The following is a 27,902-nucleotide window of genomic DNA, read 5'->3' on the forward strand; positions in this document are numbered from 1 at the left end:
CTTGGATCAGAGCCATAGCGGAAAATTGTAAAGTAGGACGTAGGCCAACAGTGGATCAGAAGGGGTTAAAATATTGTCTCCCTGCCAAAATGTAGCTGTTCTTAATGATGTTATTGGTTCCTCTCCTGAGTAGGCCTAAATGCACTGTATGAGTTGAAGTACTCTTAGGGAATTGAGTACATGATGAAATTTGTAGCTTAAACACTTCAACAGGCTAAAGAAATCATGACCTTCTGCATCACAGATTATTAATTCATTTGATAATGAGTTCATCAGGATATTTATAAGAACAAGATACAGAGCAGCTCAGGTCATGTCTGTAGTTAGACATAACACTGCTCTCTTAAACACCTTGCAATCTTTTTATTTCTATGGTTGATTATGCACATGCTGTAAATCGATAAACATTTATGAACAGCTCTATGTACATATTCACCTGTGTTGTAAAGTTGACAGAACATAACCCAATATATCTGGGTGATCCATGGAATCTGATTGATGCTTCGATACAGCACAGCACTAAACAACAGAATATTCATACCAATAATGCAACTGATGTGTCTGCTTAAAAGGAATTTTGCTGTGACATCATTATAGCAAAATATGCATTCACCCACTCTGCTTGCTGCCTCAGTTAGTTCTCAGGAATGGTATTGCAGGTACAGAAATACACAGAATCAGTATATAATCATCAGTAAAATATTAATTAACAAGATTACCCCTCTTATTCATTTAAATATTTGCTGTTTATTTTGTTAACTGAAAACTGCTGTAATACAAAACATTGAACCCCAGCAAACCAGATGCTAATCAGCCATATAACATTAACTGTAGATTTCTGTACTTTTACAGAGAGCATAATGAATTGAGTTTTTGAATTCTATGTAATTAATTTGGAAAAATTTTTTGGGGGAGTTAACTAACAGACTAAAACTATAGACAATTTTGTATGTATCAAAAGAAAAATTCTCTCCAGATATCTACAAAATTATGAGATAGAATTTCTGGCCATTACTTACATTCAGCATACAAAACTGCTGGTAAACATACATAAAAAGAGCTACACAGTCTTAGGCTATGGAACTAATAGTTCCTTCCTCAGTGATAGGACAGTGGAGGTTAAAAAGGAACAGCAGGTCATTCAGACCCCAAGATGACAACACTTACCTATTTGTTCCAAAATCTAGGATTATGCAAGAACTTGACATGTGTCTATTAGCAATAATGACATTTTGTGTCTTCGTCACCTGTGTCTCATTCATACGTGCACAGTAAAATGCAATTTGTGTCCTAATATCTTCATTCTTATGCTTAGTGCTGACATTGTGTTTGCAGAGGAGAGCCGAGAGAGGCGCAGGCAGAGGTTGCTGCAGAGCTGTGACCTCCCCATCCCAGGAAGTGTCAAGCTCACTGCTGCCAAAATCATCGACAATGATTTAAATGATGCTCCAGGGTCTGATACATCTGACTCTGTATCTTCATTGCCACATATAGTACGCACCTCAAAAGATACTGGCCGCACTGATGGTAAGTTTTACACAAGGATGCTTCCATAAGATAAAATTAACATGAAATTGGTTGTGTATTAATGATGCCTTTAACTTGGCAAAACAATGAGTAACAAATGTAATGCATTGCCAGGAAAAAATTAGAACACCAATTGAGAGATTTAAAATTAATTCCAAATTTATTATAGAAGTAATACATTTAAATATGTGGAATGATTATGTTTGCAGATCAATAGCTCAAGTGGTATCAGGTGCAGAACCATTCTGAAACACCCATGTTAGTATGCAGTGTAGCCTATAGGCGAACGCAGGTACTGAAACTGGCATTCAGTCAGTCAAAAAGGTGACGATTACTGTCTTGGAATACATTATTCTACATCTTCTCAATATGTTTACATAGCTCTGCAAAAGTTGTGGGTCGATGAGTCGCAGGAGTCAATTGTCGTTCTGACATGTCCCATAGCCTACATGTTTGTAGTTTGGAGACAAGTTCAGAGACTGTGGTGACCAGGAAAGCTGCTGCACGTCTTGCGAGCACATTAAGTAGCGAGGGCAGTGTGCAGATAGGTATTATCCTGTTAGAACAGCAATTCACCTTCCTGCTGCAAGAATGGCAGAAGAACTGGTCGAACAACATTCTGCATGTATTGAGCACTCATAAGTGTTCCTTCCACAAACACTGAATGTGAATGAAAATTGTAGCTAATTACACCCCAGACCATGAGGCCTGATATGAACTGTTAGAGACAGTGCTTGCCATATCTACACTGTCCATGCAAACAACCACCGCCTTGCATACAAGTAGAATTTGCTTTCATCCCTGAAAATCAAGGCATACTATTCCATCCTCCAGATGATCCTCTCACAGCACCAATCGAGCTGTGCACATCAATGCTGTGGCATCAGTGGAAGATGAGCTTGAAGTGTGCATGTCTGTAGTCCCACTGTTAGTAATGAGTTTTCAACAACTCAGGTTGGCACTTATGGGGTCACATTTACTCTTATCAGTGCTGTGCAAGTTGTACGATCTTCTGCTGGTGCTCTTACTATACGACATTCTTGGTGGGCGTCTGTGCTGCATGGACATCCAGAATCTTGTCTACAAGTGTGAAAATGCTCATGTATTCACTATTGCCAGCACCACTGCACAAATGATGTGACATGTCCAACTAGTGTAGCAATTCTATGAAACAACCATCCCACCAACTGAAGAGTCACAGTTTGTCTCCTCTCAGACTTTCCAAGTTGGCTATAGGAAGCATGACTACGTCCCCATGGCATGTTGTCTACTTGCTCTATAAGTGTGCCCCACACTTATCCTAATGGCCATGTCATTCCATTTTAAAAGGTAGAAACGGATACACTCTGGTACCCAAGTCTGCTTGTGGATGATTTTGAAACCATTATCAGAACACATACCATCCCACAGGTGGCATATTCTGCCATCAGATGAAAATCGACATTACCTTTCAAGGTGTTCTAATTTTTTTTTTTCGACAGTGTAGAAAGTAAATCTTCATTCAGTTACTCTGCCCAGATAACAAAGATTTATTTCTTGTGACACTATGAGAAAACTCAGTTAATCAGTTCTTATTAAAATTTAAACAAAATGTGTCTATTTGAAGTTTTATTCTCTTCACATGAAAAATGTAGTATAAATATTTATCACTGAGTCAGCCACATTAGAGCCACTCAAGTCACTCATGCTGTGTGGATACTTTCCTCATAATTCCAAGACAATGAAGAATTCTCAAGGTGTGCCGAGAAATGTTTCAGCTTTTAGTGTTCCAAGACCGGTGACTTGTTTCCCTCATTCTCACAACAGCTAGGTCCCTCTCATACTAACCTCCCCTAGTTGGATCCTCTTTTTATTTCTGAGTAAGGAGGATTTGTCTGATGTGATAGAAGAGGAAACAGGAGTCAATTTAGAAGAAATAAGGGATCCACTATTACAATCAGCATTTAAAAGAGCTTTGGCGGGATAGATAACATTCCATCAGAATTTATAAAATTGTTGGGGGAAGTGGCAACAAAACGACTATTCATGTTGGTGTGTTGAATGTATGAGTCTGGCAATATACCACCTGACTTTCCGAAAAACATCTTCCACACAATTCTAAACACGACAAGAACTGGAAAGTGTGAGAATTACCACACAATCGGATTAACAGCTCGTGCATCCAAGTTGCTTACAAGAATAATATACAGATGAATGGAAAAGAAAATTGAGGATGCACTAGATGACCATCAGTTTGGCTTTAGGAAAGGTAAAAGCACGAGAGAGGCAATTCTGACGTTTTGGTTAATAATGGAAGCAAAACTAAAGAAAAATCAAGACACGTTCATAGGATTTGTTAACCTGGAAAAAGCGTTCAATAACGTAAAATAGTGCAAGATGTTCGAAATTCTGAGAAAAGTAGGGGTAAGCTATAGGGGGAGACGGGTCAGAGACAACAGCCAAGAGGGATAATAAGAGTGGACAACCAAGAATGAAGTGCTCATATTAAAAAGTGCCTTTTACCCCTACTGTTCAATCTGTACATCGAGGAAGCAATGATGGAAATAAAAGAATGGTTCAGGAGTGGAATTAAAATTCAAGGTGAAGGGATATCAGTGATACAATTTGCTGATGACATTACTATCCTGAATAAAAGTGAAGAAGAATTACATGATCTGTTGAACAGAAGGAACAGTCTAATGAGTACAGAATATGGATTAAGAGTAAATCTAAGAAAGACAAAGGTAATGAGAAGTAGTAGAAATGAGAACGGCAAGAAACTTAACATCAGGATTGATGGTCACGAAGTAGATGAAGTTAAGGAATTCTGCTACCTAGGCAGTAAAATAACCAAGATGGACGGAGCAAGGAGGACATAAAAAGCAGACTAGCAATGGCAGAAAGGGCATTCTGGCCAAGAGAAGTCTACTGATATCAAATATTGGTCTTAATTTGTGGAAGAAATTTCTGAGAATGTACATCTGGAGTACAACATTATATGGCAGTGAAACATGGACTGTGGAAAAACTGGAACAGAAGAGAATTGAAGCATTTGAGATGTGGTACTACAGACGAATGTTGAAAATTAGGTGGACTGATAAGGGAAGCAATGAGGAGGTTCTGCACAGAGTAGAAGAGGAAATGAATATGTGGAAAACACTGATAAGGAGAAGGGATGGGATGATAAGACATCTGTTAAGACATGACGGAATGACTTCAGTGGTACTAGAGGGAGCTGTAGAAGGCAAAAAATGTAGAGGAAGACAAGAGATTGGAACACATCCAGCAAGTAATTGAGGGCTTTCATCCGGTCGCGTCTTGACTATGGATGCACCGTATATGGGTCAGCGAGGCCTTCGTATCTGGATATTCTTGACAAAGTACACCATGAGGGTATCAGGCTGGCCACTGGTGCCTTCCGTACCAGTCCCATCCCCAGCCTGTGTGCTGAGGCAGGGGAACCGCCGCTCTCCATCCGGCGGAAACTCCTCATGGTGCGATGGGTGTGTCAATTCCTTGCCTGTCCTACATCCCCTGGTACCCTACCGTTGCCCGACCGCCTATGGAACGTCTCTTTTCTAGTCGTCCCAGGGCAACGAGACCATTTAGGATTCGTGCCAAGCATTTGCTAGAGTCCCTTGGTGTGGAGTGTGTGGCACCCCAACTCCAGGGTTTTACCCGCCTGCGTCCCTGGTTGCTCCAGAGGCTCAGCGTCCTTTTAGACTTGTCAGAGTACCAGAGGAGCTGCACTCCTGCATTTGTTTTTACCTCCTTATTTTACGATATTTTAAACCAGCATCCCAGCCATGTACCAGTATATACGGATGGCTCTAAACAGGGGACTCTGTTGGTTGTGCTGTTGTTTTCCCTGATCGAGTCGTCAAGTTACAGCTTCCTGCGGCGTTTACCATCTTTGATGCCGAATTTTTTGCGATCTTGCAGGCATTGGAGCAGATAAGATGTGTTCCCAGTATTAAGTTTCTCATCTGTTCTGACTCCCTGATGCCCTTCAGACCATGCAGCACTTGTACCCAGCGGATACGGTCGTCCAGAACATCCATGATGCCCTACTCCACCTGCAGTGGCAGGGGAAGGAGGTTTCTTTCTGCTGGGTGCCGGGGCACATGGGTATTAGGGGAAACGAACTGTCGGATGTGGTTGCCAAAGATACATGTTCCCTCCTTCACGTTGTTGAATGTGCCGTCTCGCTCCATGCTTTTACCTCCCTTTTGCGTTTTCGTGTTATGCGTCAATGGGAAGAGGAGTGGCTGACAGTCGGTGAAAATAAGCTGCGTCTGGTCAAGGCCACCATGCGGCCATGGCGTATGTCCTACCAGTCATGCAGGCGGGATGAGGTTCTCCTCACTCGCCTCTGCATCGGGCACAGTCCCTTAACGCACGGTTTTTTACTCCGGCGGGAGGACCCCCCAATCTGCAGTGCTTGTGGTGTCCAGATTACTGTCCGCCACATTTTACTTGACTGTCCTTTATTCTCTGACCAGAGGGCGGTGGTTTCCTTGCCACCGGATTTGCCCTCTATTTTGCAAGACGATGCAACGACTGTGGTTAACGTCTTACGGTTTTTTGTCCTGTCCAATTTGTTGCCTCGGATTTTAGGGAGAGGATTTTAATGTGCTGCTGGGTAACTGGCCCACCCAGGTTTTAGGTAAGAGGTCCACCAGTCACAATTACCCACTTGTTTCACTTCGATTTCTGTTCTCTTTTCCTTGTGTTTCCTTTCCTTTTTTAGTGCGATTCTTCTCCTCTTGTTTTGCCTCTGTATGTGAGGATTTGGAACTGCGTCAGGTCTGTGTCTTTTAGCTGTTCTCCTTGTTCACTGTCCGTCTTCGTCCCTTCACCGCATGTGTTCCTGTTTCAATGCGTTTGGGCGCTGATGACCACGCTGTTTAGCGCCCGAAAACCTCAAACCACACATACACCCACAGGATGTAGATTGCAAGTGCTACTCTGAGATGAAGAGGTTAGCACAGGAGAGGAATTCATGGGGGGCTGCATCAAACCAGTCAGAAGACTGATGACCAAAAAAAGAAGGAACTGATGTATCTGAAAACTAGATTTATTGTCAGTGGACAGTCATTTCTTATCTGAAAAATAAACAGAAACTCGTATAAAAACAGAACCTGCAGTTCATTAACCAATGAAGTTTTTATCTATTGTTTTGTCATGAAACACAACTAAAGTATCCAGTCAGTAGATATCCTTTATTACCCACATATGATAACAGTTTTATTTTTTGTCAAGTATAGCGCCTAAATGCACAAATCACACACAAAAAACTCATCATGCACTGTTAGAAAAAGTACTGCAAATACAATACAATACAGTACAGAACAGTACAGTTATGAACTTTGAATAATACAAGAAACCATTTAATTGTGCAAAGATGAAGTACGGTGAAACAACATATTCAGTACATTTACTGTCCTTGGATATTTCACTTTAGCTGTTGCAATTTGAAATAATTGCGTTTTAATGTGAGATCTAATTCTGTGCTCTTTCTACGTCAGTTTCAGCTGTATCTAGCGATATTTCACTGTTGGGTCGGATGCAGCATCGTGACTCAACATATAGCTCTATGTCTGAGGGCACTGAGAGATCTTCTTCATTCAGGGTGAGTCCACTGTATGTCAGCTTACTTGTAATGAAAATAAATCAATGTTTAGAAATTCATATTGCCTTGCATTTTCATAAAGATTTAATTCCTTTTAACCTTTTATGCAAATTTCTGTGTGATAGTGGCGACACGGCACACTAAATTTCTTGTTATTCAGCTTGATCCAAAACTAACATCATAAAATCACACAATAAAAACAAAATGGACTCAGCTCAGCTGTTTGATAAGCATACCTAGGACTTTTGTAAGTGGAAAGCTATTGCATAGTTCTTATTATGTCTTTTTACACGACTTCTTAACCTGTGAAGTATTGTAACCAGAAAACCCAGAGGAATGAGAAGAATTTTTATTTGATACCATGAATCCCGCAGACAACATGAGAAGAAACTTATCAAACAATGGAAAATCCAGAATGGAATTTAACAATATTAGAGAAGGAAAGTTGCTACTCACTATATAGCGGAGACAATGAGTCACGATAGTCACAACAAAAAGATACACACACACACACACACACACACAAATGTAACTTCAGTTGTCTGAGACTGCAGACGCGTGTAAAGTTGCATTTGCGTAAGTGTGTGTGTGCGCATATGTGTGTGTGTGTGTGTGTGTGTGTGTGTGTGTTGACAAAGCTATAATTGTGTGAATCTTTTTGTTGTGCCTATCGCGACTCAGCATCTCCACTATATGGTGAGTAGCAACTTTTCTTCCCTAATATTGTTGAGAAGAAACTAACAAACCTTATTGCTATACACTTTTATATCTGTATCTAGAAATGCAAACATAATCTAAAAACCAGGGTATTTAGCATGGTACCACATATTAGTGTTTTTTCAAATTCTGTATAAAGTGTGGGAAGAATTACTGCTTAAATGCCTCTGTGCGGCTTGTAATTACCATTATCTTGTCCTCATGATGCCTGCAACAGCTGGCTGAAGAGTATTTCTAACCTCTTCACATAGTATTGGTTCTTGAAACTTCATAAGCAGGCTTTTGGTGCCATTCTAGTATTGGTTCTTGACACTTTATAAGCAGGCTTTTGGTGCTAATCTTCTATGTATAAGTACAATATAACTTGCTGATTCCATCTGGTATGGATGCTACACAGTTGAGTAATATTCTAATATAGGAGGCACCAGTGATTTGTATGCTGTTCACTTTGTAGGCAGACTGCATATTCCCAGTATCTTGTGAATGAAATGAAATTTGTCTCCTATGTTGTATATTGTAGAGCATATATGATCATTCCATGTCATACCCCCACAAATTGTTACTCCCAGGTACATGTATAAGTCGACTGATTCTAACTGTTAACAACTGATATTATAGCCAGGAGGATACTATGTTTTTCTTTTTCTTTAGTTTTTCAATTTTTGAACTGCATAATTTTACATTTCTGTACATTTAAAACAAGATGCTGATATTTGCAGCATTCTGAACTTATATCAAGATCTGATTTAATATTTGTGCAGCTTTTTTTAGATAGTACTTCATTGTACATAACTGCATTATCTGCAACAAGTCTGAAGTAACTATTAATATTGTCTTTCAGGTCATCAGTACAGAACATGAACAACAAGGGTCCAAAACACTTCTCTGAGGAACACCCAAAGTTATTTCCACATCTTTCAATGACTCTCCATCCAAGATGACATGCTGCATATTCCCTAGCATGAAATTTTCAATCTAGAGCCTCCCTCTCTCCCTTCCTTCCTTCCTTCTTCTCTCTCTCTCTCTCTCTCTCTCTCTCTCTCTCACACACACACACACACACACACACACAAATACTAAGGCTGTTTTGACAGCACTTTGTTGACTTCTGTACTGATGAAGATAACATGAAATGATGAGGACAACACACACACACCATCCCCGGGTAAACAAAATCTCCTACCCAGCTGGGAATCGAACCCAGGACCCCGCAGTCTATAGGAATAATGTCAACTACTCGATCATGAGGTCCAGACAAATTTAGTTCATTCCTCATAGTACCACAGTTTTTTTACTACACATTGGTAAAGCACTGAGTCAAATCCTTTTCAGAAGTCAAGAATACTGCATCCATCTGACTGACTTCATCATTTGACTTCCAGATGTCATGAGAGAAAAGCTCAAGTTACATTTCACATTACAGTATCACTGTTTTCAGAATTTAAGCTGTTTGACATGGAGTCATTCTGTTTGAGATATATTGTCATATTTGAGCTCAGAGTACATCCTAAGATTCTATAATGGATGACATCAGTGTGCTTTCTTCCAATCATGGAGTTCATGTTTTTGTTGAAGGGATGTATGATATATTATAGTTGAATTTTGAGCTAACTTAGCCTTAAATTCTATATGGTATCTGACAGGGTTTCATTTTAGTGGTTTCAATTTTTCTCAGTACCACTGCACTGGAAGTGAAACATGGACGATAAATAGTTTGGACAAGAAGAGAATAGAAGCTTTCGAAATGTGGTGCTACAGAAGAATGCTGAAGATTAGATGGGTAGATCACATAACTAATGAGGAGGTACTGAACAGGATTGGGGAGAAGAGGAGTTTGTGGCACAACTTGACCAGAAGAAGGGATCGGTTGGTAGGACATGTTCTGAGGCATCAAGGGATCACCAATTTAGTATTGGAGGGCAGCATGGAGGGTAAAAATCGTAGGGGGAGACCAAGAGATGCATACACTAAGCAGATTCAGAAGGATGTAGGTTGCAGTAGGTACTGGGAGATGAAGAAGCTTGCGCAGGATAGAGTAGCATGGAGAGCTGCATCAAACCAGTCTCAGGACTGAAGACCACAACAACAACAACAACACCACTGCACTAACACCTATGTCATTGATCTTTGCAGTGGTGCAAGAAGTTAATTAGAGCAACATTTCTGTATCTTCCAGAGTAAAGAACCATTTGAAAATGGAATTTAACATATCTGTTTTTGCTTCAGTTTCCCTTTCAGTTCAGTCATTAATGAGTGTCCCAACATGTAACATTGGTGCCTCTGATAGCCTTTACATATGACCAGAATTTCTTGGGTTTTACAAGAGATCTTTCATCAATATTCTGCCACAGCAGTCATTGAAGGCTTCACATAGAACTCTCTAGACAATCAAATGCATTTTATCTGGCTTCTCTCTATCCAAAGCCTTATGCTTTGTTTTACATCTATTATACAGTAGTCTGTTTCTTTAGAAGTTTCTTTACAAAGACAGATTACCATGCCTCTCATCATGACGTGATCTACCAGTTACATATCTGTTTATTGCATGGTCAATTATTCCTTTAAACTTGTGCTATTGTTGCTCTCCATGCTCCTGCCCAGAATAAATGTTTTGAGCTGCTCTTTGACATAAGACATGACTTTGCCTTTATCCCACTTACTGAAAACATAAATCTTCCTATTTGTTTTAGCAGCCCTTTGTACGTTAGTAATAATTGTTGCTAAACCTACTTCATGTTCACTGAATCCAATTTCAGTGAGGACATTCTAAACATGTCAGGCCCTCTTGTAGCCATTAGGATTAATATATTTCTATCATGAATGCGCTGCTGTACTATCCGCTCTAGGTAGTTTTCAGAGAGTGCATTTTGTATTATTTCACAGGATGTCTTGTCTTACCCACCACTTTTATTTATTTATTTACCTATCTGTAGACAACCAGGATTGTATGTATGTTGTCAACATAAGTATATACAATAGGTACACAAATTTATAGTTATCACAATCAGAATTCATGAATATTGTAACATAAAGATACATTGTTAAACCACTTACTAACACAGTTGATAATTTTTACATATATATATATATTTACATCATTCCAAATAATCCTTGACAGTATAAAAACACTTTTCCAAGAGAGATTTTTTTCTGTGACTTCCTGAAGTTATCTATTTCGCTTGTGTCTTTGATCCCTTTTGGAAGATTGTTGTACAGCTTAATTCCATTATATAACATGCTATTTTGAGTTTTTATTTGTTTTTGCTGTAGAGGTGTAAGTGTTGTCTCTCTGCATGTATGGAACTGTTTATCGGGAACTGGTCAATGTATTTTTTTTTTATGTATTTTACTGTCTGCAAAATGTATTCACATGGATCTGTCAATATACCCAAAGATTTTAATAACTCCGTGCAGTGGGATCTATTGCTACTTGTAGTTATGATTCGTATGGCCCTTTTTTTGCAACTTAAATATTGTTTGTCTCTTCTTACAAAACTTTTTTTTCCAATCATTTGTTGGATGATTAAAATATCCCCCAATAATGAAAGTATGATTGTTGAACATTAGTACTGGTGAAATTAGTTTTTTCTGTAGTTTACAGCTACATTTTGGAATGAGTCTGATGGTTGATAGCAAGATCGAGTTACACTTTTATGCCCACCATTGATAGCGAGTCTTGTCCAAACAATTTCACATGCAGCTTTAGTTTCTATCTCAGTGGATTTGAATTTCTTGTATACTGTGGCAAATAAACCACATCTTATTTTGATACTTTATTTTATTAAAGGAAGAATGATGTGCAGGACAGCCAGTGTTCTTTGCCAGCTGAATCCAGCTACTGTGCGTTGCCGAAAAGTTAAAGTGCACTTATGGTGTAGACGGCTCTCCCACTGCATGCTGCAGTTGGCAATTAATTTCCATTCACTGTAACCAATTGGGTGATAGTATACAGTAACCAGTGATAAATGCTGAATCTAACAACTTGTTTCAGCAGAGGATGCAAACTGATTACTTTTGTCTTTAATGTGAATAGCTTGAGTGTGTGTAAAATGCAGTAAGAAGGTGAAATATGGTGTTAAATTATGTTCGTGGTCACAGAAATGGATCCATCGTCAATGTTTAAATGTCTTAGGGGAAAAAAACATGACCTGTGACTGTGGAAATGTGCACTGTAACTATCGTTATATCGTGTGTTTACAAACGGAATGCGAAGAAGAATGCACGACATCTTCATTAAAATATGATCTTATGTTAGCTAAACTATATGTAGAGAAGCTTGAATCAGTGATAGATAGTGTACAGAAGCTGGAAGAAGTGATAGACCATTCAAAGGGTAGTGAAACGGTTGTAAACGAACAAAACGGTAACTTTATTAGGCCTAAAAAGTTTTGTCGTGTTAATCGTAACGAAAACAACTTTCGTCTCCCACAAGCAAATAAGTTTGAATTTTTAACGTGTGATGAATATGAAATATGTGAAAAGAGCCAAAGAAAGGAAGTACTTTCATCAAATGCAGCGACCACAAATCATTTCAGTAGGCCTACGAAGTCCTGTAATAACAAGAAAGAAAATACCAGAAAATACATGGAACATACTTATCGCGCAAACAAGATATCTACCAATACAGGTAAGAAGAAAAAAGAAGATATTTTCATACTTTCAGACAGTCATGGAAAGGGCATAGCCGACATTTTGTGTAACATGCAAACTATATTCAAGGTTAGTGGAATAACGAAACCGGGTGCCCCTTTGCGCGAAGTTTTAAAAGACTGTGAACATTCTTTGAAGCTGGGAAGCAACTGTCTAATAATAGGAGGTGCTAATGATGTTTATAGGAACGAGGGCAAACTCGCCACAAGAGCTCTAAGAAGTACATTACAGAAAATTACAGATGTTAACTTCTTCATTGCCAGTATCCCACAAAGACATGATCTTATAGAAGAATCCTGTGTCAACAAAGAAATCACAGTTACTAATAGGAAATTTGAGAAAATCTGCCGAAGCCTCCCAAATGCCACATATGTGGACGTACCATCCGCAGAGAGAAGTCATTTTACAAGGCATGGGCTTCACAGAAATAAACTCGGTAAATCATTCATTAGTCGAGAAATCCTTAATGCAGTGAAGGCAGTTAAGGACAAGAATAGCACGACCATACCACTTCCACCACCAAACACAGCAACTGAAAATTTCCAACAAGAAAATGAAACTGAATCACTGACAACAGGTCCAGCACTAGAATCTCCACTTTCTTCAAAAACAGCTGAGATAAATGATTCAACTAGGGCAGAAGTTTCCAAAGCAGCTTCAGCAGATGCAGCTACATACTACGCAACTACAACAGCAACACCAACCCCCACAGGATCAAGTGTACAAGCTGACAGTGTAGAAACCTCACCAACAGGAGATCCGCCCTCTATGGCAGAAAGGAGCACACTAGTGTCTGCAGCTGCTCCACATAGGATGTGCCTGAGATCAAGAAAGTCCTCAGCTGCAAATGGGGATTTTTTATGGTACTGGGGCAGAAGGGGGAAGGTTCCAATCAGAATGTAAGTAATGTAGTTAATAACAACAAATGTGGGTGTTACCAGCACAACAGCTCCCTCCTCCCTGCAGAAAACTGTTCCTGTAATACTGGTATGTCAAAAGAAATAAAACTCAGTCCCAACAATGGCAGCACCACAACCAATCATGTAATTAAAAATAAGCTCAAAATTTTTCACCAAAATATACAAAGCCTGCTCTGTAAGTTAGACCAATTTATTGTAAATATTGATGAACCAACAGGCGCAAATTGTGCTCATATTCTCTGTCTGACAGAACACCATATCACTTTTGGCATCGAAATGCTCAATATACCAAACTATGTTTTAGCTACCTCATTTTGTAGAAAGCATATGTGCAAAGGTGGGGCAGTTATTTATGTGAAAAACAGCCTGTCTTTTAATACAATAGATGTAGAGAAATATTGTGTAGAGAAAGACTTTGAGGCATGTGTCACAGAAATAGTAGAAGCTAACAAGAAACTGGCAATCGTAGCAGTATACAGGGCTCCATCTGGTAATTTTAAAGTATTCATGAAACAATTAGATTCTGTGCTATTGTATCTAACAAGAAAAAATAGGGACATTATAGTGACTGGAGATTTTAATATAGATTTCCTAGAAAGCTCATCTTCTAAGACAGAGTTTGCAAATTTAATGCATACCTACAACCTTGTCTCCACTGTCAGTTTTCCCACAAGAACTACTGCCACTTCCAGCACTCTAATAGACAATATCTTTGTAGATATGAGTAAAACTAATCACATCAAAGTTGAAAAAGTCATAAATGGTCTCTCTGATCATGATGGGCAAATACTCACAATTGACAACTTTAATACAAATCAGAACAAAGCTAGTGCACAGTGGAAAACCATTAGAAACATGAATGAGGAAAATATCCAAAAATTCAAATTATGCATTTGGGAGACTGACTGGAGGTATGTTTATCTTGCAAATGATGTTAATACAAAATATAATTTATTTACTGATGAATTATCAGGTATATTTGAACATGTCTTTCCAAAAAGGGTCTGTAGACTACAGAACAGGCAATCAAGCAAAAAACCATGGCTCACCAAGGGCATAAAAATATCATGCCAGAGAAAAAGGGAACTTTATATAATATCTAGACAATCCAATAATCCCCTGCAGATGAAATATTATAGGACATACTGCAAAATCTTAAATAAAGTCATTAAAAAATCTAAAAGTATGTGCATGCAATCTGAAATTAACTGTTCAAACAATAAAATCAGAACGATTTGGAATGTAATAAAGAGGGAAACAGGTACTGCACCATCTGACAATGAAAAAACAGCTGTCCTAAAAATTAATGATTTGGAAATAACTGATAGTAAACAGATGGCAGACACATTTAACAACCACTTTCTAAGTGTCACCTCTCAAATAGGTTGCAATGGTGCCCTTGGGGAAGCTTTAGATATTCTGAAACTTAACCTCCCACAATGTTTTAATGATATAAATGTAACACCCATAACTGTTAATGAAATTAAAAAAATAATTCACTCATTGAAAAGTAAAGGATCTTCAGGTATAGATAACATCTCTAATAAACTGTTGAAGGCCTGCAGTAATGATGTAAGTGTAGTACTTGCTCACATTTGCAACACGTCTCTTTATGAGGGAGTTGTTCCAGAGAGAATGAAATATGCCATTGTGAGACCTCTTTTCAAGTCTGGCGATGCTACAGATGTAAAAAATTATCGTCCTGTCTCTCTCTTAACAACATTTTCAAAGGTTCTTGAAAAGGCAGTGTATAACAGGATTGTGGCACATCTAGATAAACTTAATATTATTAACCATAGACAGTTTGGTTTTCAAAAAGGCGTTTCCACAGAGCGTGCCATATATTCACTCACAAATGATGTCTTGGAGTCTATTAATAGTAAGAAGTCACCAGTTGGTGTCTTCTGTGACATTTCCAAGGCCTTTGATTGTGTAAACCACAAGATACTCTTGGAGAAGGCCTTTCATTACGGAATCAAAGGGCCTATGGGTAACTGGCTAAAATCATATCTTGAAGACAGGAAACAAAAGGTGGTTCTAAATGGCTGCAACAAAGGATCTCCTAATCTAGTGGATTCTGAATGGGGCAAAATTCAGCATGGAGTTCCCCAGGGATCTGTCCTTGGACCCTTGCTGTTTTTAATATATGTTAATGATTTACCTCTGTCCATTAGTAAAAGTTGTGAATTCACAATGTTTGCTGATGATACAAGCATTGTCGTAGATGGTAAGTCTACTGCTGATCTGGAGACTGATGTTAATGATATACTCAGAGAAGTTACAGCTTGGTTTTCAATTAATTCTCTTTCAGTTAATATTAAAAAAACTAATTTTATACAGTTCCACACAAAAAATAAAACTCTAGAAAATATAGTAATTGCCCATGACAACCAGGAACTAGAACAGGTGCAATCCACTAAATTCCTGGGGGTTCACATTGACAGTAGGCTCAACTGGGAACAGCATGTGTCCCTTACTCTAAAAAGGCTTTCATCAGCAACTTTTGCTCTAAGAATAATTACTCATTTTGGGGACATCAACATTTTAAAATCATCTTACTTTGGGTACTTCCACTCATTAATGAGTTACGGAATAATATTCTGGGGTAATTCACCAGCCTCAAAAAAAAATCTTCACTGCTCAGAAGAGAGCAGTCAGAATCATGTGTGGGGTTCCTCCACGAACCTCATGTAGAAAACTTTTTCCACAGTTAGGTATTCTGACCACAACATGTCAGTACATATACTCTCTGATGAATGTAGTTAATAAAGACTATGCTCAGTATGAAACCAATTGTTCATATCATAACTACAATACTAGAGGTAAAGATGATCTACATGTTGAACTAAAAAATTTAACACTTGTACAGAAGGGAGTAAAGTATGCTGCTATAAAGACTTTTAATGCATTGCCTAATTATATTAAATGCACAATACAAAATGAAACGCTGTTCAAAGGTATGTTAAAAAAATACCTGCTCGACCATCCACTGTACTCGTTAGATGAATTATTTTCCAGAAGTAATGCCCTCCCTTAATAATAGATGTATTTAGTCTCTTAGTTATTAGATGGATGATACAATATTATGTTAATGTCATAGTGTTAATGTTATAATGTTATATTGAGAATTGCTATACTAGTTTAATGACAGTTTGTAAATGAGATACTTATAATATCTATATCATTGTATTATATTACTATTCTGTAGCATTAATTGTATTTGTACAATTGTATTGACACATTCCACATCCAGGCGAATCACTCGCATGTACGGATCTATGGAATACGCATACCAAATAAAAATAAAAAAATAAAAATGACTGTTATTAATCTAGCTCTTATGAACTATAAAATTAGTTACTTTTTTTATATGATCAACCCAATGAATGTGGCTGGAGGAAAACTGGCTGTGGTAATGGACTGATCTGTAGTGTAGCCTGAGGTCTAGTTTAGGTTGAAATGTTGCAGGTTATTTGTGAATTGATGAAAACAATAAATGTGAATGTAAGAAAACTGGTTTTAGTAACAGACTGAAATGTAGCTTAGCCCAAAGTATAGTTTAGGCTGAAATGTTACAGTTTGGATGTGAGCTGGTGAAGCCACTGAATATGACTGTGGCAACAGACTGATCCCAACGATCCTTTTGAAAGCTTTTTGGGTTATTTTCAAAAGTCCCAATTTTTGAGGCTGTGATTATTCAGGAACCTAAGAGTACGATTTAAATTTTATGGAATTTTCTGTTTTGTATGGCAGCATTCTAGACAACATTTTCCATTATGCTGCTAAGTAACTTCATGCACTCATCATTGTGATGACATTTGTTGAACACTATTTTCTCCTTGTTTCTGCCATTTTGTCTAAGTGTATAACTTGTCATTACTCATGTTTGCTTCCCATCATTCACCATGCAAACAGTCGCCAGGCAGGATGCAATGCAAGAGCAAGTGATGCTGTAAACTTTTACGTCAGCAACAAAATGCAATGCTGATACTCTAGTCTTATATCCTCCAACTTTGTTCTCACTCATTGTGCCTGTAAAAGAGAACTGTTTAGGTATTGTGTGAGTTATCACATTGGGTTCTATTATACTTTCCTGGTAAATCTGCTAAAAATACAATTCTGAATGGTTGCATTGCAACTTCATTACATGATATCATTAAGAACTAGATAATGAATTTATTCTTGCAGGTGACATTAACGTTATCAAAAACTGAAAAGTAATAAAAAGCAAATTGCTGCATGCTGTTTGAGAAATTATGACTTCTTGCTTGTGTAATACAATCATTAAAGAATGGAAGTTACCATACAATTCACTGTAAGGCAATGGATATTATACTGCAGCACATTCTAAGAATACTTTGTCTTTTTCACTTGTACTAGCAAATTATCAATGTGCAAATGAAGTGATTGAGGAGAATTCTTGACTATTGTTTTAGCTATTTTCCCAGTTTGAGGTCAATACCCATATGCAAGATGTGTAGGGTTCAAATAGAAGGAGATGTTGCCAAATATCTTTATACATGATATCTCCTGTTATTGTAATACCATATACTGCAATTAAGACTGCATTGTAAATGTTTACTTTATGCCTCTTTCAAAAGCAATAATACTGCAGAATAACTGTTATATCATCTATGAGAGTATGGTAAGTCATAAATAAAGTTTTCAGATTCTTCTGTTAGTTATGTGCTATGAGTTTTATTCATAGTAGATAGAGGACTGTTTTGGTGAATTTAAGTAATATGGCATGAAAACTTGCAAATGTTTGAACAATTACATAGCACTTACGTTCCTATTGACTCAAAATTTACAAATAATATATTATGAAAAATATTGTTGCAGAGTGTTTCAACAATTACCAGCAAGGAATCAAATGGCAGTGCAACAGATCTGAATAGTCCACAGATAAAACTGATATTACAATACTTATCAGCTGAGGATGGTGGAACAGGCAAACTTACAATCTGCATAAAGGTAAAGTTGCTGAAAGGATGCCGAAACTTTAATATTACAGTTGCTTGCTGTCTTAGAATTCATTATATCAATGTAGAAATGGCAATAACAGATAGAAAAAAGTAGAGCTAATGGTCTGACACAGCCATGGAAAGATATGCATGCATAGACTACATTTTATGGCAATTTGTCGCTGCAGTAATGGTGCCACCAACACTGTTGCAAATCATATGCTGATGAATATGGGCCAGCCATATTTCTGAGAGATAAGGTTGATAAATGTTTTATTCTACCTTTGAGCATATTTACATGCGATTGGTGTCGTTAGTGTAATACAAAATAATATCAACAGTAATAATAATAATATAAACTTGGACAAATGGCATCAAATACAATATAATAATCGTAGGTGGATACAATACATATTTATGCAAATGTCAATAACAATAAATAGTTTCCTAACAGATCAAGCACACGATAAATGAACTATGTAGTTGACTGAATGACAAATAAATAATCAAACAGATAATTAACAATACGTAGATGAAACAATAATAAAATAGTTACACAGTATGGCATATGTATAGTTTGCAGTTAATTTATTGTTCATTTTCATAAGGAAAGCGGGTCATTTGTCACATACTCAAAGAACACTTGGATGGTTATCAAAGGGTTTCTGGTGCTGTCCTCATGGATTAGAACATGTTCATATAGCCAAACCAGAGCTGTTTTTGTATTTATCTGTAGATGTTTTCTTCTTGCTCTTGTGCCAACTCACTTCACTACATTGACTGCAAACATTTGCAAGCTTAATCTGAAATAAGCAAAATACTGTTTGGTTGCGTCAGCCTCAATCTCAATATGGATCATTCACTGTGTCTTCTTATCCTGATTTAAATCACTATAATTAACTTGTATGTAAAACTTTCCTTCTCCCAATGTGGTAATGGGAACACTGATGATTGACTGTCCCAGTTTAGTGAGTAACAGTCAGATAAAGAATAAAAGAAAGAATTTAACAAAATTTTAGGTACAGCTCTAGATTTAGAAGAAGATGTGTACTATTGCTGTACCAGTATTTGAAGCCTTTAGTTGAACTTGCTGAGTGTTGAAGTTATTATGGCGAAATACTAGTGAAATTTTTAATAGAATATTATTATTTAAATGCCATGTAAAGCTTATTTTAATTGATTCCTTTAGTAATTCAACTTGGAATTGCAAACTTTAGGTAACAAAAGGCATACTGATGGGAAGTGCACTTTAAAGAGGCACAACAAACTTTTTTTATGAATCACCAGTTTCCAGTATTTAATGCGGAGTCCCCATCTCATTGTAATTAGTATACAGTCTGTCATATTGATACTGTCTTACCCTACATTTACAAGATATTCAATACCATGTTTCAAAATCTTAGTGGGTTACGGAAGAGGTGGTTAATGAATTAAACTTTCAAAAGAAGTTTACTTACTTAGATATAAAGTACAAATTTATTTTTGTTTAGTTCTTCATTGTAGATTGCAGATTTTCCTTTGTTCGCTTAAAGACATTGTTAGAATACTGTAGGGAAATTCATATTACAATGATTGTATTGAAATTCATGTATTACCCTTGGTATAGGCAATAGGTATTTTAATAACTAATATCCCTTGAAAAATAGCATTGTTAAAATTAAGTGTCATTTTATCTGCATTTGAAGATATAATGAACAGGTTTATATCGCTGATCTCAGTGCGTGACAAGTTCCTATAAATGCATTTTACCTTATCAGACACATTTTATTTAATATTTTGCAAGAATAGAGATAATCAATTTTCTATAAACAAAGGCATCACAGAAATATTTACTCTCTGTGCATTAGTCAGAGCTTCCAAATAAACAGAAAAATGTTGTTCTTTATAAGACATAAAGTCCAATGGCATAAACCCATTGACATACTCATAACAAAAATTTCAGTTTGACCCACTCCTCAAATAGAAAAATCTGTTATGTTGAGCTTCTGCTGACACTACAAAAACTCATCTGTTACTGAAAAACAAGTTGTAGTTAGTTGTTATTTATGCTGAGAGCACATGACATTGTAGTCAATAACACTTAGACATTAACTTTTAAAATGTTGTACAAATCTGTTACATAGATAAATAAATTTATCAAAAAATGTTGTTATTATACAACAGAAAAAATTGTTCAAAAAGGATGATGTACAAGAAAGCCATTTAAAAATACAAAATAGCTACAAAATTCAGTATTTTGATATGTGTTGACTACAGTTTAAGGGACATGCTATTGTTTTGTTTCCAACAACTTAGGTAGTATATGAGAAATGAGCCAAAATTCTAATAAGTGCTCAACATTGTATATGCCATCACTCAAAATAGAGGGTAAGCTTCAACTGAAATTGTATTTTGCTCTCTTATGTGCAAAGTGTGGGTGCTTATTAAACTGTGGCATACACATGTTCATACAACACAAGTACTGCACAGTCTCACTACAGAGAAGGCCTAGAAGTTCAAAGGTAACATTGCTGTGGTGAAGGTGACAAACTTCTGGGACAGTGCACTAAAGACTATGGTATTCATTGAAAAGTTGGGTAATTTAATCAATAGGGATGGAGGCTTAAATTTAAGAAAACGTGAGATACTAATTTTCAACTATCTGAGCTTAAACTTGCACTCAGTTTCTTTCCTTCTGTGTTTTACGTTGCCCTTATTTAACATTAATATCTGCAGTGTCAAAGGCATATTTCTAATTTTTTTCCCAGTGTTTTTCATGAAAAAGTATCCTTTGCTGGATACTTTCTACACTACTAATTTATTCATTCATGCATTGACTTCTGCAGACTGCATTTTGAAAAATGATGATGAATACTAAAATGTTGATTTGACACCACAAACAGTCATGAAGCCACAGTTCCTAAAACAATAAAATTTTAAAACGGTTCATTACTAGTTTCAATGCATTTTCAAATGTAATCACAAACCTGGAAAACTGCATTAATCATTGCAACCATACTTCTTTCAAACATTAAGAAAAATACACTAAAAAAAAACATGATGAATGCATTGAGAAGTAAATCAGCAGAAAGAAGAAGCTATTTAAGAATGTCTGCGTTTCTTCGGTAAGACTTAAAATTAATAATGATTGCCTGGTTTTGTTATTAAGAAAAGGATATTTGTTGTGATCTATATGTTCTACAATGGATGAAATTAAACATGTTAAGTAGCAAGAAAGATGCAATTTCAAAACAGCCCCATCTTTCTGGTAATAGTATTTGGTTACATTTTATCTACCACTACATATTTCGTGAAGGTAAACAGGACATTACTCAAAGCTCTGCTTTCTTATTTAGCTGGGATGTGGTCAAACTTCTTAATTTAAATCCTTATACATGTATCCTGTGGTTTCCTTTGATGACTTTATATGAATGCTGCTTTCAGTAAGGCCACAGCAGATTTCTCCTTCCATCATTGTTACATTGGGGCTAGTGCTTTGTCCATAAAACTCACAGTGGTAGAAAACATTAGAATTTAATGTTAATAACATGGACTGGTAGTCATATAATCCAGGTACTGAAATAGGTTATAGAAAGGATAATTACTAACAGATGCTTTTAGTTGATTTCTGAATACAAATGTACATACAATTAAGTATATGAAGTGAGTAAGCAGTTTTTTTGGGAAAAAAATTTGCATCAACATGCAAAACTCTACCAGTTATTCTATCCCTACTATTCCTTTCTTGTCTGCCCCCAGGAGCTGAATGGTCAGTGTGACGGATTGTCAATCCTCTGGGCCTGGGTTTGATTCCCAGCTGGGTCAGAGAATTTTCTCCGCCCAGAGGCTGGGTGTTGTGTTGTCCTCATCATCATCCTATCATCCTCATTGACTGCAGGTCGCCGAAGTGGCTTCAAATTGAAAGACCATCACCCGGCGAACGGTCCGCTTGATGGGGGGCCCTAGCCATATGATTAAATAAATAAATAAATAAATTCCTTTCTTAATTAAAGATATATCTCATTTTGTAATTATTTATAGGAGGTGCAGAGATTGCCACCAAGAGACTACATTGGTGGGCTGGAACCATATGTAGTGATGGTTATAGTTCGTTCTGGCTGGCCACTACATCGCCGTGCAGGGCCACCACTCCACACTTTCCGAACAAGAACTCTTAGGCATTCATTTAATCCACACTTTGACCAAACTTTCACTGTGGAGGCAAAAAAATCTGAGGTGAAGGTAAGCTAATAATTCATTAAACTCGTGCACTTAAAACTTAACAAAATACAATTTATCTTGAATTGTTGGACCTTAAGCTTAAGCAAACTACAAAGGTAATGGGCTCATATTCAGAAAGGGCCAGAGGTAGGTTATGATCTGTATCATAGCTGAAGTTTCCAGCAATTTCCACTGAATTTTCTTGTGAATTATGGAACAAATCCTTCAGTATAAGCAAAAAATATTTCTTTTAGATTTTTTCTTCATTTGCTCACATGCTGTTATTTCATTATTTTTTATTTCATTATTTTTTTACTCCTATATGGAGTAAAAAATAATGAAATAACTTCACAGTCGAATTATCCTGTAATTGATTGTAGGTATTATGAATTTCAGTGTAACTTAAAAAAAGGCTTGTCTTGCACTAACCATTAATGTCTGAGAAAGGAGGACAGTTGGTTAACTGATAGAAAGCAAAATTTTCCCAAAGCTTTTCTCTCATATTCATTTTCCCTTTATGGTTTCTTCTCAAAATCATTCCTGGTGTTACTATGACTTTTCCGAGAGTGCTGCTTGCTGATGTCAAACTGCAAGGTATTTGTTATGAAGAGACAAACTTGCAGTCTGTCCATGAGATTACATCATTTACTCATATTATCAGTTGCCTGTATCTCTTCTTACATAGAAAGTCACTTATATAGTATTATGAGCTACATACATAATGATGATAGTTGAACACAACATAAGGACTGGTTCTCCCAGCTTATTACTGCTTGCAACTAAACACCTCAAACCTCAAAGGGTCTGCCCATACTACGGGCTGCATGGGCCCTCCATGTCAGGTCCCTGCATTATTTTGCTGTGCTACCGATGCCAGTTCATCTGCCTCCACCACAATATCTGCTGGAAGGAATACTTAATATCTCTCCCCTGAAAAGGAAAAGGGCATGTAGGACTGAAAATAGCCTGACCTTGTCAGTGACCTCCTGTGCAGAACCGAAGAGGCTACCAGAGAATCCTTCAGCAGATCAACCACTGAAGGAACAACTCTGACACTGCTGGCTCCACCACAAGGGCAGAGTGGCATGGAGGCTGGAGCAATGTGTGGGTCACCAGCAGCAGTGGAGGCTAGGCCACCTCTATCAGTGGAGGGGGGGTGGGAGGGGATGGAGGTGGGGGATGAGTTCTGCATTGGCAGGTGCAGCTGTGAGCCTCACTAGGGCTCAGGTCTGCCAGCAATGAGGGGCAGCGTAGGAGGAGGCAACAGGGAAGCATGCCATTCCCAGTGGGAGCCTGCACCTGGAACAATGTCCCCAGCCCTGTCACCTAGCTGACCAGAAGGCAGTGGCAGTGACGTCCCAAGAGGGTGTGGGCATGACAGGTCAGCTGTTCTCCATCATCCATCATAAACAACTGCTGACCTTTGTGGCCCACATCGGCATCCGGCAGCCACCCCAGCTACTAACTGAAAGACCTGGACCAATTGGCAGTCCTGGGAGAAAAATGCAGTGAGCCAGAGTAGTCCATGTCGTGTGACTCAGGGTGCAACAAATCAAGGAGACCCCCTCATCTGGTGCCCGTGCAAACATTCTGCCAGACTGCACCTGCTGACCAGCATCACCTGGTATGTAACCAGAAAACTTGACAACACTTTGTTATGAGAAGAAGCAGTCACTGACTTCTTTATCTGGGTCTTGAATGTAAACACGAAATATTCCGCCTCTGAGTTGGATGTTCAGAGTGAAATGGAATGGTAGTCAGATGCTGGAAACCATTGTGAAAGCAAAAGTCTTCAGACTCCTGCATCACAAATTGCCTACACAGTAACCCTGTGGGTCCCTCCATGGCAAAAATAACTGACAACATGCAAAGAGTTGATGACAGCTTGACTAGTACAGGAACTTGCACAATGCAACATCCACCAACAACCAAATGCTGCAGTAAAGCAGACCATTGAAATCAAAGTGCACCCTGTCCTAACAGTGCACCAGGCCTGGCCAAGGAAAAATGGGTGAGGCAGTTCCATGCACAAGACCCACAAGTCTGCACCAGATGTTCAACATCACAATCAATGGCTGACCAACAGATGTGATGTCGCACAAATGCCTTCATACAAGCCACGCCCCAGTGTAATGCATGCAGCAGCTGCAGTACGTGAGAGTACAACACTGTGGGATGACTGCTTAACAGCCTTGCTTCTCTGTGGCAAGCATCAGGACTCTCTGGACATCCACACCAGAAGAGACACATTCCGGCCAACTAATATGGACTGCCAAAACAATTTTCTGGAAAAGCGGATCAGCAGCAGTGGCGATCATGACCACTCGACCTGTCAATGGAAAACCTACAGGTTCAGTGGAAACTTCAGGTAAGCATTGTGCAAGCCAGTGCAGGAAAAACAGTGCCCCCCACCCCTTCCCCCCAACAACTTTGTCAACAACTCCATTGGCTGCAAAACTGGGTACAAATCTGGGACACATTTCATGTTGACTGTCTGTTTAAAATCGCTGTAAAGGCACACGACACCATCGGGCTTTTGAATCACACCAAATGGGTAGCCCACTGACTTGACAAAATAGGTGAAATGACACCTTGATCCTGCAAATGCTGCAACTCGCCCTTTATAGTATGCGCAGAAAGCCATGGCCTGCTAGATGCGTTGACGGCAGGGAGCGCACAGGGAGAGCAGATGTGGTACGGGGTACAGGCAGGTGCTATACGGGAAGTGCCGTTCTAAGCTGAAGCCTATGCTGACATTTTCTGTAAATATTAAATGGGGGCTGTACGTGGCCACACTTACATGGTGACCATTCATAAAGATCTACTGTCACCTCCGCTTTGGTTAGTATCTAAGAAGACTTTTGCCAAAAATGCAGCAATTTAATTTTGCTTCGTTTGTTAACTATTTGCAACTTTCAGAGAAGTATCATGAGTGGCAAATTTTGAGTAAATCCTACACATTTCTCTGGTTTCCTAGTTAAAATTTACTTCTTTTGCTGAAACACAGTGGAGATAATATAGGCGTAGTTGCAAAAGAATTCTGAAATAGTAGTTTATTAAGTTTATTTAGTGAGGAACCAAGGAAAGATAAAGTCAGTAGCTTATGAAAGAGCACATTCTTGGTACAAAATAAACATGTAATGCCTTCACTTTGGTTGTTCCAAAACCCATAGCATTTCTCATTTCACCAGCTATAAATGACCCTTAAAAATTGCATTCTTTCATCAAAAAATCTGTATTTAGTGGAATAACATGGTAGATAATGAAGTTTTGCGTAATATCCATATCGTAAAATATTTTCCTCTTTGTGTGCTATTATTTTCCAAAATCTCATTACGATATCTCAAACAGCTTATGAAATATGATGAATGTTGTAGATATTTCACAATGGCTTTATCGCTGGAGTGGCTTGATCCAAATCAGATCAATTTTCTCAAGACTGGTAACAGATAGAGACCTCCAGCCAAGTCTAAAGAAAAATTCAATATATTACCTATAGTGACCTCTATTTTTCACTACAAACGTTCTTGAATTTTGCACAGTGTCTTACTTCCACTTAAATATCACAATAACTATGACCATTAATGACATGATGGGCACGCCATCATGAACCAGATGTATAAAGCTATAAGTAAAGCAAAAATGAATTTTATGCGCTGAATAGTTACTGTAAAATTGTTTGAGAAAGATTGCATAGCATGCACCTTGATTCTGTCATCTCTGACCAGCCAAAAAGGTTTTAGACACTGTCGGCCTCCTCTTCTGAACTACCGAATGAATTCGGCCAGTGCTTTGACAAAAATTGCTCATTGCACATCGACCACCATACCCTGCGTGGGCTGCGCCTTGCTGCACATGGTGAAGGAACTGGGGCAGGTGCAACAAAATTTAGGTACTAATAATGGCTTAAGAGAACATGTGCCGCAAAATTTTCTGCCTGGCTCAAAGTATTTTCAAACAGTGTGCCATATGACTGCAGTAAGAAGTCCAGATCATGAAAAGGACAGGATTTAGACACTAAATGCATTTCGTCAACAATTTGGAAGTGTGAAATTCTCATATTTTGCACCAATGGTGAACTGACCACTGACAGTGTAAGTTGCCAGTTGTTGTTGTTGTTGTTGTTGTTGTGGTCTGCAGTCCAGAGACTGGTTTCATGCAGCTCTCCATGCTACTCTATCCTGTGCAAGCTTCTTCATCTCCCAGTACCTACTGCAACCTACATCCTTCTGAATCTGTTTAGTGTATTCATCTCTTGGTCTCCCTCTATGATTTTTACCCTCCACACTGGCCTACAGTACTAAATTGGTGATCCCTTGATGCCTCAGAACATGTCCTACCAAGCGATCCCTTCTTGTAGTCAAATTGTGCCACAAATTTTTCTTCTACCCAATTCTATTCAATACCTCCTCATTAGTTATGTGATCTACCCATCTAATCTTCAGCATTCTTCTGTAGCACCACATTTCAAAAGCTTCTATTCTCTTCTTGTCTAAACTATTTATCGTCCACGTTTCACTTCCATAGTAGGTTCCTCGAAATGGCAGTGGGCTGGCCACGTTGCAAGAAGAAAAGACAACAGATGGATGAAACTAGTACTGGAGTGGAGTCCGAGAGAGCACCGGAGGCCTAGAGGAAGACCACCAGACAGATGGGACAAAGACATCAAGAAGATCGCTGGTAACACCTGGCAGAGAACTGCCCAAGACCGTCCCGCTTGGAGATGACTTCTGAAAGCCTACCTGAATCCACAACTCGAAGAGGCCACATCATCTAATGATTGAATTGGCTGATGATGATGATGATGATGATGATGATTAGATGGCAACACTCCATACAAATACTTTAAGAAACAACTTCCTGACACTGAAATCTATACTCGATGTTAACAAATTCCTCATCTTCAGAAACGATTTCCTCACCATTGCCAGTCTACATTTTATATCCTCTCTACTTCGACCATCATGAGTTATTTTGCTCCCCAAATAGCAAAAGTCACTTACTACTTTAAGCGTCTCATTTCTTAATCTAATTCCCTCAGCATCACCCGATTTAATTCGACTAAATTCCATTATCCTCGTTTTGATTTTGTTGATGTTCATCTTACATCCTCCTTTCAAGACACTGTCCATTCCGTTCAACTGCTCTTCCAGGTCCTTTGCTGTCTCTGACAGAATTACAATGTCATCGGCGAACCTCAAAGTTTTTATTTATTCTCCATGGATTTTAATTCCTACTCCGAATTTTTTTTTGTTTCCTTTGCTGTTTGCTCAATATACAGATTGAATAACACCGGGGATAGGCTACAACACT

General features: G+C 38.2%; 1 protein-coding gene across 1 annotated transcript in view; it reads left to right on the forward strand.

Moving 5' to 3' along the window:
• LOC126203596 (synaptotagmin-5-like) overlaps positions 1–27,902 on the forward strand; it is a 273,387-nt gene that overhangs the window by 214,073 nt on the left and 31,412 nt on the right. Inside the window, exons 3-6 of the mRNA XM_049937959.1 lie at positions 1,336–1,527; positions 7,035–7,138; positions 18,268–18,399; positions 22,410–22,610. Coding sequence (XP_049793916.1) covers positions 1,336–1,527; positions 7,035–7,138; positions 18,268–18,399; positions 22,410–22,610 — 629 coding nt within the window. The remainder of the gene's footprint in view (positions 1–1,335; positions 1,528–7,034; positions 7,139–18,267; positions 18,400–22,409; positions 22,611–27,902) is intronic.

The sequence above is a fragment of the Schistocerca nitens genome, chromosome 9, assembly GCF_023898315.1.
Source record: "Schistocerca nitens isolate TAMUIC-IGC-003100 chromosome 9, iqSchNite1.1, whole genome shotgun sequence".
Classification (NCBI taxonomy): domain Eukaryota; kingdom Metazoa; phylum Arthropoda; class Insecta; order Orthoptera; family Acrididae; genus Schistocerca; species Schistocerca nitens.